The sequence below is a fragment of the Grus americana genome, chromosome 16, assembly GCF_028858705.1.
Source record: "Grus americana isolate bGruAme1 chromosome 16, bGruAme1.mat, whole genome shotgun sequence".
NCBI classification, from domain to species: domain Eukaryota; kingdom Metazoa; phylum Chordata; class Aves; order Gruiformes; family Gruidae; genus Grus; species Grus americana.
Genome location: NC_072867.1, coordinates 2,555,963 through 2,570,024, shown reverse-complemented (window position 1 = coordinate 2,570,024; position 14,062 = coordinate 2,555,963). Strand labels below are relative to the sequence as shown.

At 53.6% G+C, this 14,062-nt stretch overlaps 1 protein-coding gene across 4 annotated transcripts in view; it reads left to right on the top strand.

Moving 5' to 3' along the window:
• The window catches only part of OSBP2 (oxysterol binding protein 2), a 121,912-nt gene that overhangs the window by 27,648 nt on the left and 80,202 nt on the right, over positions 1-14,062 (top strand). For all 4 annotated transcript variants that reach the window (XM_054844399.1, XM_054844398.1, XM_054844396.1 and 1 more), the window contains one exon: positions 614-822. In XM_054844399.1, the coding sequence (XP_054700374.1) occupies positions 614-822 (209 nt within the window). The remainder of the gene's footprint in view (positions 1-613; positions 823-14,062) is intronic.

Below are 14,062 nucleotides of genomic sequence, written 5' to 3'. Positions count from 1 at the left end.
GGGGGGTTCTCCCTGGTGTGCCCAGCTGCGGTGGAAGGAGAGTTGGTTCTGTGAGAGGTCAGCCCCAGGACAGCCTCCTGCTCCTCCGCGTGAACCTAGTGAAACAGGGAAGCAATTTTACTGGTAATAAAGGTGTTTTAATAGCTGGAGCGGAATTGAGCTGCTTTCATTTGCTTTACAAATGGAGATCTTTGCATGGAAGATCTTATTGTGCTGAGACAAAAGACAGTGATTGAAGGGAGAGGATACAGAGAGCCACAAAATACTAGGTGCTGGAGGTGGGATCGTAGGGAGAAAAGCAGCAATGCAAATGGCACGAGAAAGGTCAGAGGTGTGCGGCTGGTAATTTTAGGGCAACCAGAAGCAATCGGCACGGCAGGATGTGAAACTAGCGGCCTCGGTGCTGGGGGTGATGTTCGTACAAGGGAACAAGCTTGATCCGAATGCTGCAGCCCTGTCTTTATTTCGCTGTTTGAGGAGCTTGTCTAGCTTTGGTGGCTGTGACGGGGTTTCCGTGGGTCTCTGCTGCGCGGGAGGGTGCATCGGTGGTGTTCTGGGGACAGGCTGGGTGCGGGGGGGACTGACGCTTCCCTGTCCCTCTGTTCCTGTGCAGGACGCAGGCAGAAATGGCTCACACGTGTCGCGGGACCATCAACCTGTCCACGGCTCATATCGACACGGAGGACTCTTGTAACATCGTGCTCTCCAACGGGGGAAGGACGTACCACTTAAAGGCGAACTCGGAAGTGGAGAGGCAACGCTGGGTCACGGCCCTGGAGCTGGCCAAAGCGAAAGCCATCCGCATGAGGAACAACCAGTCAGGTACAGTGAGCGTGCGAACGTGCAACTGGATCCTTTTTAAAACCTCCTTGTAAACCAGCTCTTCTGTGCTTGCTAAATTGCACAGAAACACTGGCAGATACTGTTTCATACCCAATTAAAAATGGCCGGTGGTTTCACAGAGACACAAAGGGTTTTAAACAATACCATGCGCAGCAAATGTGATCTCGACTGGTTGTGCAGCATCGAGCGGGTCTTTAAAGCCCCTGGTAATGACTGCAAAAGGTAGAGAGCCAGTAAAAATGAACTAACAGTGCTGCTTCTGGAAGGGAGGACGTATGTGCCTCTCTCCTGGAGACTTCGGGTTGGTCGGTGTGGACGGGGGCTGCTGTACGAGGCAGCGAGTGCAGCGGTGAGTGGCACTCCAGGCGTTGCCGGGTCACCACGCAGTGCCGGCGCCGTGCCCTTCTGTTCACCCGGAGCTTAGGAGAGTTGGGTAGATGAATGCCACGTACGTTTGGCTGAGCTCTCGCTCCATTTCCCCTTCTCTGTCCCCACACGCTGTGCTGTGCTGGGCTATTTATCAGCGTTCGTGTGGGACAGCTGCATTACGTAAAGCTGTCAGAGCTCCGTGCCTGTTACGCAGCTCCTCCCCAGCGCGTCGACTGCTCCGTTGTGTAATGGATCCCTTAGGTATTTAACAAAGTATTTTAGCAACATTTGGATGTTCATAGTTCTTCTGGGAGTAACATTTGGTTTTCTTCCACAAGCAAGCACGGCTTCAAGTTGCAGAAAGCAAAACCCACAAGTGTATTAAAAGCTGGTTGTCTCCTCTGTCCTGTAATAAACCTGCTCTCACATCTTATCCTGAATGCTGGAAATCAGACCTTATACAAGAGAACACTTGATTTTTGTAATGCTCTGCTTAAAATTAAAACCTAGCTTCGTACATTGCCCTGAATATATTTTAGAAAGGGGGTGTGTGAGGGTGACACCAGGGAAAGCGCGTGGGCAAGGTGTTTGTTGCACAGCCTGGGGCTGCTTTGGTGCAGCGCGTACGTAGCATCTCGCTGTCCCGGTCCAGGCTTGGGCTTTGGGACACCCACAGATGCTGCTCTGTGCAGAGAATACGCACCCCTAGATGAAGCGTTCGTGAAGCTTAGTGTTCAGAGTCACCGCCAAGGCACGCTGCGGTTGGTTCTGTGCGTCGAAGGAAAAAACCCTCTCGCTTCCCCAGGGGAAATGCTGCGGGGCGCAGCTCTCCGACTGAGCGGCGGTCGAGGCTGTGTGGACGCTGCTGGCTTACCAAAACACACAGTCAACATCAAATTAGTGTAACCACGTTTTTGGAAGGCAGTGCGTTAATGTTTTTGTCTGTGTATCAGCAGAACAGTTGTTTGGGACACTGGCTGCCAGGGGCGTAATGCTTTAGGGAGCGGAGGAATGCCAGAGTGCCAATGGTTTGACTTGCAGGAGAATAAACCCCCAGTCCTGGCCTAATGTGGTCTGACTTTTGTATAATTAGCCGTCCTGCAGGGTCAAACAGAAGTTGATTTGTGCATGAGCCACTTACCCCTTCCCGTAAAGGCTTAAGTACGCTGTGTTCTGCGGTGCTAGAGTCTATGGATTTAATTACATGAAGTGTTGTGAACCCTCTGTCCCTTAATATTGCAGCTCTGGCGTGTATGTAAATGGCGATGGAGAATACAGCCGAAGGAGAAGGTGGAAGTTTCTAGGCGCGCTCGTTCGGCCTGGCAGAGCGTGACACTGTGCCAGGTCACGGCTGTAGTGAGCTCACCGCTGGGTGTGACGGCTGGCGGTCCTGTGAGCATCACTTATCCCGTAGCGGGAAGCGCGTCCTTTAGCTGGGTAGGCGTTTGAAGAAGGATCTCGTGTGCAGGAGAGGTCGGTACGTGCCTTTACCTTCATCTCTCCGGCTGTGGGCGATGCGAGGGCAGGCGTGGAGCAGCGCAGGCAGTCAGGTGTCAGGATGCTGCCTCCGGAGTCATGTGCAGTTATTTTGGGTCGTGTCTTTACATAAAAATAGCAAACGCAGAGACTTCCTGCCTTAAGGCTCTGGGCATGCTGACTTCTGAACTCCAGCAAGCTCAGCCCGTAGCTTCAGGGGAAGGACAGTGTGGCAGCAGCGCTGATTTTGGGTGCGGATGCTCGTTCCTGCACTGCCTCGCAGTTGTGCTGACTCAGCTGTTTGTGAGGCGATGCTGTGATCCAGGCCAGGGAGCTGCTGGGACATAAAAACCAAACCGAACTCTTTGTTTTTCCAGGCTTTTCTGATCTGGTCCGAGGGGATAACACATGCTGTAACTGGGCGCTGAATCCTTGTGCTGTGGAGTTACAGCTGAGGACACTTTAGCGTTCACCTGGCTGATGGTGTTTTGTCTGGTAATCTTTTAATTAGGGTAAAGAATGAATGTGCATTAGGTTTGACTGTTTTGCTTCTGTCTAAATAAAATTCCTAGCGTGTTGTCCCTGTGAGTGCCGGGCGTTGTGCAGAGTGGGTGTTTGGAAGCGGAGGGATGAAGCTCTGGATTTCCTGAAGTCTCTAGGTCCTTCACGTCTGCTCGCGTGAGGAGTCTTCCGAGTTGATTCCTCTCACCCTGAGCGATCCCCAAAACCCGTGTGTTTCCCAGGGTGGCTCTGCAGAGCCCACGTTGATGCTTTGGGCCTGTCTCGGCCAGCAGGCGCGAAGGGTGGCGAGCAGCCGGATGGATTTGTGCCGACGAGGAGGAAACATGGATGGCTCGGGGCAGGTGAGGAAGGCAGAGCAGCAGGTTTGTGTCTCGCGCTGCCCGCCCGTTTGAGGAAGGACATGAGGAGCATCCTTACGGCGATCTCCACTGCCGGGCCTGCCTGCTGCCCTGCCGGCCGCGGGGGGGATGCGGCAGGAGCCCGTCCTCGACGTTCCCCGCTGGGGGACGGGGGGCTCTGGTGGAGGTGGCACGTCTGGGGAGGGGATGGCTGGGTTCAAGTCAGCCGCTTCTGGGCTGTCTCCAGCTGCTGAGCGCTGGGCAGGCTCGTGCGGAGCGGCTTTTTGGCTCTGTGTGGTTTTCAGCAGATCTCTTGATGTGGTGAGGAGCACCCAGGAGAGGGAAGGGGATGTCCTTGCTTCTGGTGCTCTGAGGTCCTTTGGAGTCCTTCTCTCCTTGCATCCAAAAAGGAGCAACGTGTTAGTGTGGAATGAATGAATTTAAAAAAAGCTTGACCTCTTTTTGGAAATGTTTTCAGGATGAGCTGCTCTTGAGTCACTACAGAGACTGAAACATGCTGGAGTGGCAGCTGGGGTTCTCCAGCCGTTCGTGTTTCTGCAGAACTCGGTGGTCCCTCACTGCCTTCCTGCTCTTTGGGAGCTGATGGGGTGTGGGACTGGCAAATTGGGTTAACTCCAAATATCTTTACTGCTGGGGGACTGTTTTGTGGTGGATGAGAAGACTCTTTTCCCCCAGTAATTCTCTCAAAGTAAACAGATAGGAAAGTGTTTTTACTTTGACTGCTGCCTAGCTCCGGCTGTGCACTGAGAGGTGCCATTTTCACAGGACTGATTTTCATTTCTATTTTTAAGAAACACCATAACCTCTACCCAAACCAAGTACGAGGTGGGAGACTTTGCTGTTCCCTCTTGTGCGTAACCGAAGCAGCTCTGGTTTCTCCTCTACCCGCTGCGTGCCTGGGACGCGAGTAAGTCCTGATAGATGTCAGGGTCCTCATCCCACTTCACTAATGAGCAACCTGGCCGGTGATACTGGGTGGAGTAGCGGCAGAAAGCGAGAGGACAGCTGAGTTGCTGTCTTACCTCTTTCCTCAAATGCCATGTGGAGTTTAATTCCTTTAAAATAAATGTATAGCGTAACGTTAGGACAGAACCTCTAACCTCTGCTCAGCCAAATCTGACACTCCTCTTTCTAGTTGGCTTTATAAAGCGTTGGTGAAGTCATAGTAAACTCGATTTGCCCACGCGGTACCCAGCTCCGTCACCCGTGGAAAGAGCAGGTGTGGGCTACGCTTGCATCGGTGCTTGGTGTGGCCCCATGCCGTCTGTCTGTCCTGAAAATCAGATGTCTGTGATCGCCCTCTGTTTGCGTTCCTGTAAGCTTTTGAATAATTCCAGCCTTCTCCACTCACCGTGTTGTACCTGCATCGCCCGTTGGATTTTTGTCAGCTCGTGCATCGGCCTCTCGACCACTTCAGCTTTGTAGAGCAGCGGCACAGAAATGCTTTTATCTGCTCCTTGTGCTCACTCTTCTCTCTGCGGGCCTGGCTTGGAGGATGTGAACTTAAAAGTATTTGATGACTGTGGTTAATATACCTTTTTTATGGCAGTAAAAATATCCTTTTTTTTAGGGCAGTATCATGAACTACAGGAATTAATTATATGAATGGTGAATGGATGAGAATTATTTTTTTGGCTCTGTGATGAGGGATCTTTGGAAAAGCCTGCAAGGGGAGGGTAGAAATCTGTCACTGTTATTTTACACACTAGGTATTGCGTTGGAAAACTCCCCAAAATGAACTTGGGCTGCTTGCTGATTGATGAAAGAGGTGAGGGAGCCGGTGACTTCTTCTCACCCCCTGCTCGGGGTTCCTGGGAGGAGGGAGCATGAAATCCCTGAACCAGTGCAGATTTCAGGCTGACTGAAGGCGTTTTTGGTGTTCGTGGTACTAAAAAACCCAGGAGTTAACTGGGTAGGTCAGCGCTTGCATCTGTGCCGAGACCAACTCACCTGCCTGTCCTTCCCCAAAGGCATCTGGTGCCTCGTGCCGACGTTGGGGCTCGAGAGACGTTGGGGCTCGAGAGACGTTGGGGCTCGAGATGTCAGTGCAGAAACAAAGCTGGGAATCACGAAGAAAGGAGCAAAAGAGAAACCGTAGGTTTGCTCCGTGTGTAGCTGTGATGCTTCTTGGAGAGCCCTGGCCCTCATCACACCAGCTCACAAAGTTTTCAGCAGAACTTAAAAAAAAACAAAGACGAACAAACCCCAAAAACCAAAACAGGCACAAGATTAACCTGACAAATAAAACCTCCTCCACCGAGGGAAGGTGGATGACGGAAAGTAAATCTGCCGTCTGGAAGAATGGCAGCTGAAGGAAGATAGTAAATGCTGCAGGAAAAGATGGGGACAATTACTTGTAACAAGAACAAGGAGGAAATTATCAGGTCATAGGTTTAAATGAAGTAGGAATAATTAATATTTTGTACAACACAAAATTAAATGGTGGCACTTGCTGCGGGAAGCCAGAAAACCCAGAGAGATCGAACAGATTCGGGCACAATTTCCTCTCACGGGTACGAGCTGTAGCTTTATACAAAACGCAGCCCAGGAGGTCCTTAAGCAGCTCTGCCCAGCCAAACTGCTGCGTGTGCCCGGGCCCCTTGGCCTGTTTCCTAAATCCTCCTTACAGACGAAGCTGCCTGCATGCTCGGGGTGACCGTCCTGGGCTGGGGCTGGAGCATCGCTCCCCCAAATCCCTCGGTTGTGTCCGTCGGGCTTCACCAGGCGTTTTCAGCCTCTTGGGGTTGTGTCACCTGGGGGAGGATTCACTTTGAGAGCAACACCCCGGCCTGGCTGCGTGTGGTGTGGGTCTGGGATTTGGGATAACGGGGCTTGTCTGCTTACTCTTACTGCCGTAACTGGCTGTTCTTAGCAAACAGGGAGTGATTAAATTCAGCTTTGCAGCCCCTCGTTTGCAGGCTGTAGGAGAGCGGGAGCGTGGAGCGGTGCAAAGGGGGAAGGGGGAGGGTTGTTAGTGCTGGTGGCGCCTTCTGCTCCGGCTCCCGGGATGAGTTTCTGCCGCAGCATAAGTATTTTGTAGTGGTATTAAACAGGATCTGTAATTAGTTATTCCTCAGCTTTCCCTTTAACTGCTCTAGTGATAATGTCAGTTTTGTTGCTTGATGTATTCTGGCTGGTTGGGGTTTTTTTCTCCCTCTTTCCAAGTAAGAGGTTTGTTTGCAAAAGACATTTGGCCTTGGGAATGTGATAGTGCAAAGCATCTGCAACCTTCCCTGCCCCGCTCCCTGAATTATCCCGTTGTTGCTTCCCCCCTTTCCTCGCAGCGAGCTCCTGGCCAGGTGGCCTCGGCTTGTGCTTCTGTGGCAGGACCGGACAATCCCCGTCATTGTTATCCGTGCGCCCTCGACGCCAGCGCATGGCTTGCCGTAACAGTCCTTGCTATTTCCAGCTCTTTTTACAAAAGCGCTCCCTCTTCCCGTCCTCCTTGTGATGTTTTTTCATGCTGTTATGAGCCGTTTCCCCCCCTGTTCGTAGGGCTCGTGCCCCGAGAGGCTGCCAGCGCTCGGTTACCGTGCTCTTCTCGTTCTCTGATCCTCGGGGTCTGGCTTTTCCCAGGATAACCGGCTGCTGTTAACTGTACCAGGGAAATACAACTGACAGTGCTGCTGAGATGGAGCCGTGTGCTTGGATTTCCCACTCCTAATGATTCCCGTCTCCTTTCGGTGCCTTCTGCTGCTCGTTCGCACCGCTGGAGGGGTTTATTGCTGCGTCAAAGGGAGTTTTTCAAACTTGGGAGAGTTTCAGCTGGTTCCCCCTCTTTCAAAGGCAGCAAGGGGGATTTCTTTGGGGGCTTTGTAGTGGTACTTGGTCTTTGGGTTTTTCCGTATGTATTTATATGTTTACAGGCTCTGAAAAGTCGCTGTTGGTCCTTTGGATCTTTCTAGGGGTATCCAGACAAAGACTGTAATCCCACTGGCTGTTTCAGCCCTTTCTTGGGGGCAGCCCTGCGCTAGCTGTCATGTCGCTGATGGAATCGCAAGGCTTGATACCGATCTCATGTGGGTTTGGTGAACCTCTCCTGTCCCCTCTGCTGTCCGGGCTGCTGCTTTTGCTCTCCTCACCTTTTGCCTTTGCTACCTGACCCTGGGGGAGAGACCGTGCAGGCAATCCTCGCTTCTCCAGCCCCCTCTGTCACCTGGCTGGTGTTGCACCCGTGGGCTTCGCCGGCAAAGCCGCATCCCGGTGGGATGGCGCAGGGCACAGGCACAGTCTCCTGCGACTCCCTTCCTCGTTTCACAACCCTTTGCCTTGCCACAGGCACGTTGTAACTGTGGGGCAAGATCCATCCCTTGCCGTCACGCGGTGGGGTGGGACGAGGCTCCTGGGCGAGGAACGGAAGGGCTCTGCGAGGCGAGGGAAGAGCCTCGGGGCCGGGATGCGCAGAAGATGGCCGTGGTCCTCCGTGTCTGCTGCGGCTCAGTGCTCGGGGGTTTGTAGGCGATGGGACTGTTGGCAATTGCTCTCGACGTGAAGGATTAGGGAACGTTGACTTCTTTTTAAATACAGGTGGTTAAAGTGATCCGAACGCGTATCTGGCATGTTCTAGGAAATTCAAGCGTCGAGAAGGAAAAACAAAAAGTGATGTCCCGTTTTTGTCGCTTTTAGAGCGTGTCTGATCAGCCTGGGAGCGTGCAGGCCTTGGGATGGGAGGCCCGGGGGGGGGGGGCGAACTGTCTGAATCGGGTTGTTGGGATATCTGCAGCTGGTGAGATCCTGGTGGATGGACAGGAAGTGGCTGTAAAGAGTCCGAGACCTGCACAGCCTCCAGCCGCTCCCTTCCTCGGGCTGCTGCCTGGCAATGCAAACGTGAGGAGGACGAGAGGAATCTTTAGGACTTTCCTGTATTTCACAAGCCAGGAACACCCCCCTGCATGTTTTTTTTTGTTTGTTTCTAATGTGTGTTTAATTGTTCTGTGACTCTTTTCCACTTCACTTCCATGTTGGGATAGAGTTACCCAAGAAATATTCTTACCGCCTCGACTTGGTGCTGATCCTTCCCTTCTTTCCCACGTGCAATAAATACTATGTTATATATTATTCTGTTGCAGATGTAATCCACGATACCCATTTATAGCGAAGGAACACAGAAAATGGTACTTACATAACCCCACAAATTAAACGTTACGGCAGGGAGCTCAGCAGATGACTGCAGTATATATAGGCCATCTCCGCTGCTGCAGCCTCGTCCTCTGGAGCAAGCGAAGGAGCTGCGCTGCTGCCGCACGTGCTGCGTGGCTGCTCGCTCATCGCTGGCGTGGTTTTATCGCGCAACGGCGGCAGCTCAAGGCAAGGGGAAGGCTGGAAAAATGCTCCGAGGTGATCTTATAATTTAAAACCCGCCACAATTCGGTGTGGAGCCGTATTGGGGAAGCAGGATGCGTTAGTCTTGCAAATATGCGGTGTAGAATAGAATCACAGAATCATTTTGGTTGGAAAAGCCCTTTAAGATCATCAAGTCCAACCATTACCCCAGCACTTCGAGCCCACCACTAACCCCTGTCCCCAAGCACCCCACTGCACGGCTTTTAAATCCCTCCAGGGATGGGGACTCCACCACTGCCCTGGGCAGCCTGTTCTGGTGCTGGACAACCCTTTGGGTGAAGACATTTTTCCTAATATTGACCCTAAAGCTCCCCTGGCACAACTTGAGGCCGTTTCCTCTTGTCCTATCGCTTGTTACTTGGGAGAAGAGATTACCCCCACCTGGCTACAGCCTCTGTTCAGGGAGCTGTAGAGAGCGATCAGGTCTCCCTTCTGAACCCTGTGTCCAAGCTGGGTTCAGAAGTAGGATAGAAAATGATGTCCCAGCTCACGGTGCTCTCTACCGCTCTGCGGGACATGCTCTTACACCTTCGGGACAGCACAGGTACGTCCCCACCGGCCCCGTAGGTGCGTGCTGCTACCCGAGGAAGCGGGGAGCCCGGTGCTTTCCTTTCCGAGCAGTCACCCTGTGCTTTAATGCCCTGGCAGACTTGTGGCGCTGACTTGTGCAGCACGTTTTAGGGCTCCTAAAATACAGCTGGAGGGGTCGGGGCTGCCGCAGGCTGCGTGCGGGGAGCTGTGCTCCGTGGCTGTGACGGAGCCTGCAGCCTGGTCCCAGCGCAGCAGCTTTTTGGAGCTTTTTGGGCTGCTGTGTACTCGGTGTTACAGGTGGGGCTGCGTTAATAAACCCTCTGCAAAGACATCATCGAACATGACTGTGCAGAGGAGTGAGGGGGGGCGAGCATTTTGGTAGCGGCTGCCGCAGCAGGAGCAGAGCAGCGATGGGCAGGAGCCTCCGCTCCCACGCTGGTGTTGGGAGAGATGCCGGAGGAGGGTGGATGGGATGTGTGGCACGAGGACATCAGCTGATGACGATGACCTGAGATGCCGAGTGTGAACGCAGCAAACTTTGGGTCTGCGAGATGCCACTGATGCTGCGACTTAGAGAATTTTTTGAGTGAAAAGTTGTTTTCATGGTGATCTTAAGGGAAACCTTTTATTATTTTTTTTTTTTGAAGTACAGAACAAGCATTGCTGTTAAATTATAACCCACTTTATTCCTGTTTAGGCTACAAATCTGTTAATGCTGCTGTGGCCCCCATGCAGAATGCCCTCTGCGTGAGCGTGAGGGATGCTGTCTTTGTGCCCCGCAGATATTTCCAAGCGTGCGACAGTCTGCTGGCACGGCTGTGCTGCCCGGAGCCGCGCCGGCCCTTCGGGGCGCTTCTGCCCTCTGCAGAGCTGGCAGGGCTGGGCGAGGGGGACCTGGGATGGGTGCGCTGATGGAAAAGACTTTTTTTTTCTTTTCTTTTTTCTTTTTTTTTTTTTTTTTCTAAATTGATATAAGAGGAGTTTGGTGCGAGTACACAGGGAGGAAGAATCCTTCCTGGTCCCTGCTGGGTCCTGCACCGTGGCTGTAGGAGCTGGAGGTTGGGTAAGATGAGGTAGTGGCCCATCGTAGCAACAGGGACCAGCTCTGCTCTGCCCTCGGTGAGCTGAAGAGCAAACGCTTCACCCAGGAAAAATGGGAGAAGGGGAAATATCTACGGTGAGGATTGTGCTGCTACCTGGATTGATAAGTATCAAGGAAAACTGGTGACAGAATGCCTTCCGCTTTTGCCATGTTTGTATTTACTACAAATTTGTTCCGGTTTTTAAGTGCTGTGTATCGTGTTATTGACTTATTTTTCTCCTGTGCTCATCTTCTGTGTTTCTTTAAAATCTGTGTTTTTGCATCATTTCATTGCTTATTGACCTCTCACCCTGCCCTCTGCACAAATGCCAGTCTTTGCTGAGTGTAAGTGCAAGTGTTATTTCCATCATTTCATGTTTTTCAGCTGTTTGTAAATAAATGTATCCTTTGTCTAATGCTTAGTGGCTTTTTTTTTGTTGCTTCCACTTGATTCCATCGTTTCCAGACATTTTTATTTTTTTGTGACAAAAGAATTTCTCAAGGTTGCTCATCGAGACTGCAAAGCAAAAAAAAAAAAAAAATCAGTAAAACATGGGAAGCTGTGCACTCATTTTCACTTAACTCACGGTTAATTATTTCACTTGGAGAATGCCAAGGGGCACTTGGTTGCTTGGCCGGGGCTTGGAACAGCCTTCGAGGGGGCCCAGCCTGTGTTTGCAGTGGATAAAGTTTTGCTCTGTGCGTCCGGTCCCTCTCCCCGTGTCGCTCCGAGCGTGTGAAGGGAAGGAGGAGCCGTCGCCTCTGGGTTTGATCCCTGTCAAGAGCCGGCCGGGCAGCGACCGGAGCACACGCCGGGAGCCGGCGCTGGCCGCTCTCCGCTCAAGCGCCGACGCCACGTAAGTGCCGAAACCCGGCAAGCGCAGTGTGCTGCTGCCCGCTGGCTGTGCCGGTCCTCTGCGCCGTTGTGCCGGGGGATCAATCCCCTGCTCGATTGCGATGGTGCCTTTAAACAGTGACTGCGGAAGAGAGGCAGGAGCTTCAGTTTGCATTAATGTTGATTTTTTTTTTTTTTTGGCCCCTGCCCCGGTCCCCCCCCCCCGACTCCCAAGGTCTCGTCTCGGGGCTGGGGCCGCAGCTGAAGGTCCTGCTGCCTGCAGAGGTGAGAGCGCTTTGGGCAGCTGCCTCCCGGCACAGCCCTGTCCTTCCCCTCGCCACATCCTCTCCCTGCCTCCAGGGCTGCGGGAACGAGCTGACCGTGTCCCTCTTCTGTCTCCAACCCAGGTTCAGTGTCTTTTTGCTCATGCTAGGGTGTGGGACTGCTCTGGACGGAGCAGGGAGAGGGATTTGCCTGTGTAAATTCTTGATTATTTTGGTTTTTTTTCCCCTGTCTTTTTCTCCAAGCGTGTAAACTCAGAGTAAATTCTTGCCTCATCATTTGTGCCCTTTGTCCCTCCAGGGTGGCGTGTCCATGTGTCCTGAGAAAAAACGGGATGGCAACCTGGGCTCCTTTACCTTCATAACTTGCGTCCTGCGAGCTGGTTTGAAATAATCCTGGGTTTGTTTTAACAAAATGTGTCGTCGGTGGCTGATTTCCATCCTCTGCAAGCGAAGCTGCTCTCACCACGAGGCGAGCCAGCCCCGGGCGGTGTGACCGAGGGATGGGTGGCACCATGCTGCCTGCAGCCGTCACCCGGGGGGCGAGTCTGGGCTCCGTCGGTGGCTGCTCGTGCCGTGGCTGTGATCCCCGCTGTGATGGACGTCGGAGGGGCTGCTGTCGCAAGCGTTGGGGTTTCCCGGTTGCGCCTGGTGCTGCTGGTCTGGTACACGGTGCTGCCGGGGTTGCGGCGGAGGTGGGATGGCCTCAGGCTGCTGCAGCAGCAGCCGGCTGCCGTTCCCGTCGGAAACAGGGAAGTTCTGCCCTGGCCCTGCTCGAGCCCTCTGCCTGGGTCGCTGCCGAGCTGGCGCCTGGGTGGCTTTCCGTAGCTGGGTCACCCTGGCTGCTTTTGGGGGAAGGATGGTCCTTCAGCAAAAGGAAAGACAAGATGTAAGGGCCGGAGCAGACTCCGGGGATGGGCTGGGATGCAGCAGTGGCCGATGCACGTCCCGTTCCCGAGCGCTTGACCCAGCACTTGGAAACCCTGGGGAGTGAGCAAAAAGCCCCCGGGGTTTGTTCTGGTCTGCAGTGCTGCTCTTGGCCAAACGCTGGCTGCTGCCAGCCCTCCACCCGTCCAGCGATGGGGCCGGGACCGTGCAGGCAGGATGCTTTCTGCCTTAAGAGATGTTTTCAGGAGACACGGGGCTTTGAGTGCTGCTGGGGAATAGCCTGGCTGGATGTAGGTGTATCCCCGCACCTCTCCTCACCCCATTCTTTGGCGGGGCAGCAGGACATACTGCCAGGCGTGGCCGTGGCTGCGGCAAGTTGTGCCGATTCCTCTGCCAGGGCTTCTTCAGGTCCCTTTAGCCACGGTTTGGGTGCTGTGAAAGCACGGGCTGGGAGCAGCTGGTGCTTAAGACTTGGCTGACGCGTGCAGTCTGGTTTCTTCCTTCAGCCAGTCTCCCTTTCCAGTTCGAGACTGCAAACCGGCAGTGTGGGGAGTCGCTCCGTTCTGGGTTCAACCAGCTGCTCAGCTCCTCGCTTTCCTCTTTCATTCGACAAGCAACCGTGTCGCTCCATCACCAAGATACCTGGCTGCGTGAGCAGCTCTACATCCGTGCGGGTTGTATCGGAGAAGCTCACGTCTTTGCTGGCCTTAGCAAGCCGTCCTTGCGCTGATCCTGCCGTTTGGCTCGTCTTTCGGAGAGCGGGCGCGGTTAAACAGCCGTCGAGTCCCGGCTTGTCACCGAGGGCGAGTCTCTTGCCAGACGTGCAGCGTGTGTGTTCCCTGCGATCTTAAAAATCCCCGTTCCTGCGTGGGAGGCAGGAGTGGGAAGGATGATCCGTGTCATTACTTCTCTGCTGCGCTTGCTAATATTAGCTTGATTTGTCATTTTGGTAACTTATAACCGGAGTTGGGATGAAAGTCAGCGCAGATGGTCCCTTCTCGCTGACCACCAGCGGTGGATTGCGAATTCCAGTGCGCTGCCTGGGTCAAATTTTCACTTGCTGTTGTACCTCTGGGTCTGCAGGGTTGATGTCCGTGACCTACAGCCGCTTGTTCGTGAACCTGGACCCGTGTAAGGTTGGGACCAGCGTTGCGCTGAGTGCGTCCTGAACCCGAGGATGCTGCAAACAAGCTGCGCGCTCGTTTAGAGTTGACACGGGCGGGGAGGGAGCTTGCGTCTGTAACGAGAAACAGAGCAAATGGCCAATAATTGATGCTGAAGGCAGCAGGGAGCCCATTGACAGGCTGCTGGGCTGCACAGGGGATCCCCCGGTCCCGGCCGTCAGTGGCACCTGTCCGATCAAGAGTAAGGCGACTCTCAAGCGAGGACATCTGGTCAAATCCTGACTTGTGACCCTTGATGCCTCTGCTGGGATTTCCCAGAGCTGCCGCTGGCATTTGGCTGCAGCACGTGATGGCAGGGTCACAGCGGGGAATGGTGGCAGAGGAGGCAGAACTGCTCTGGGGGGGGAGAC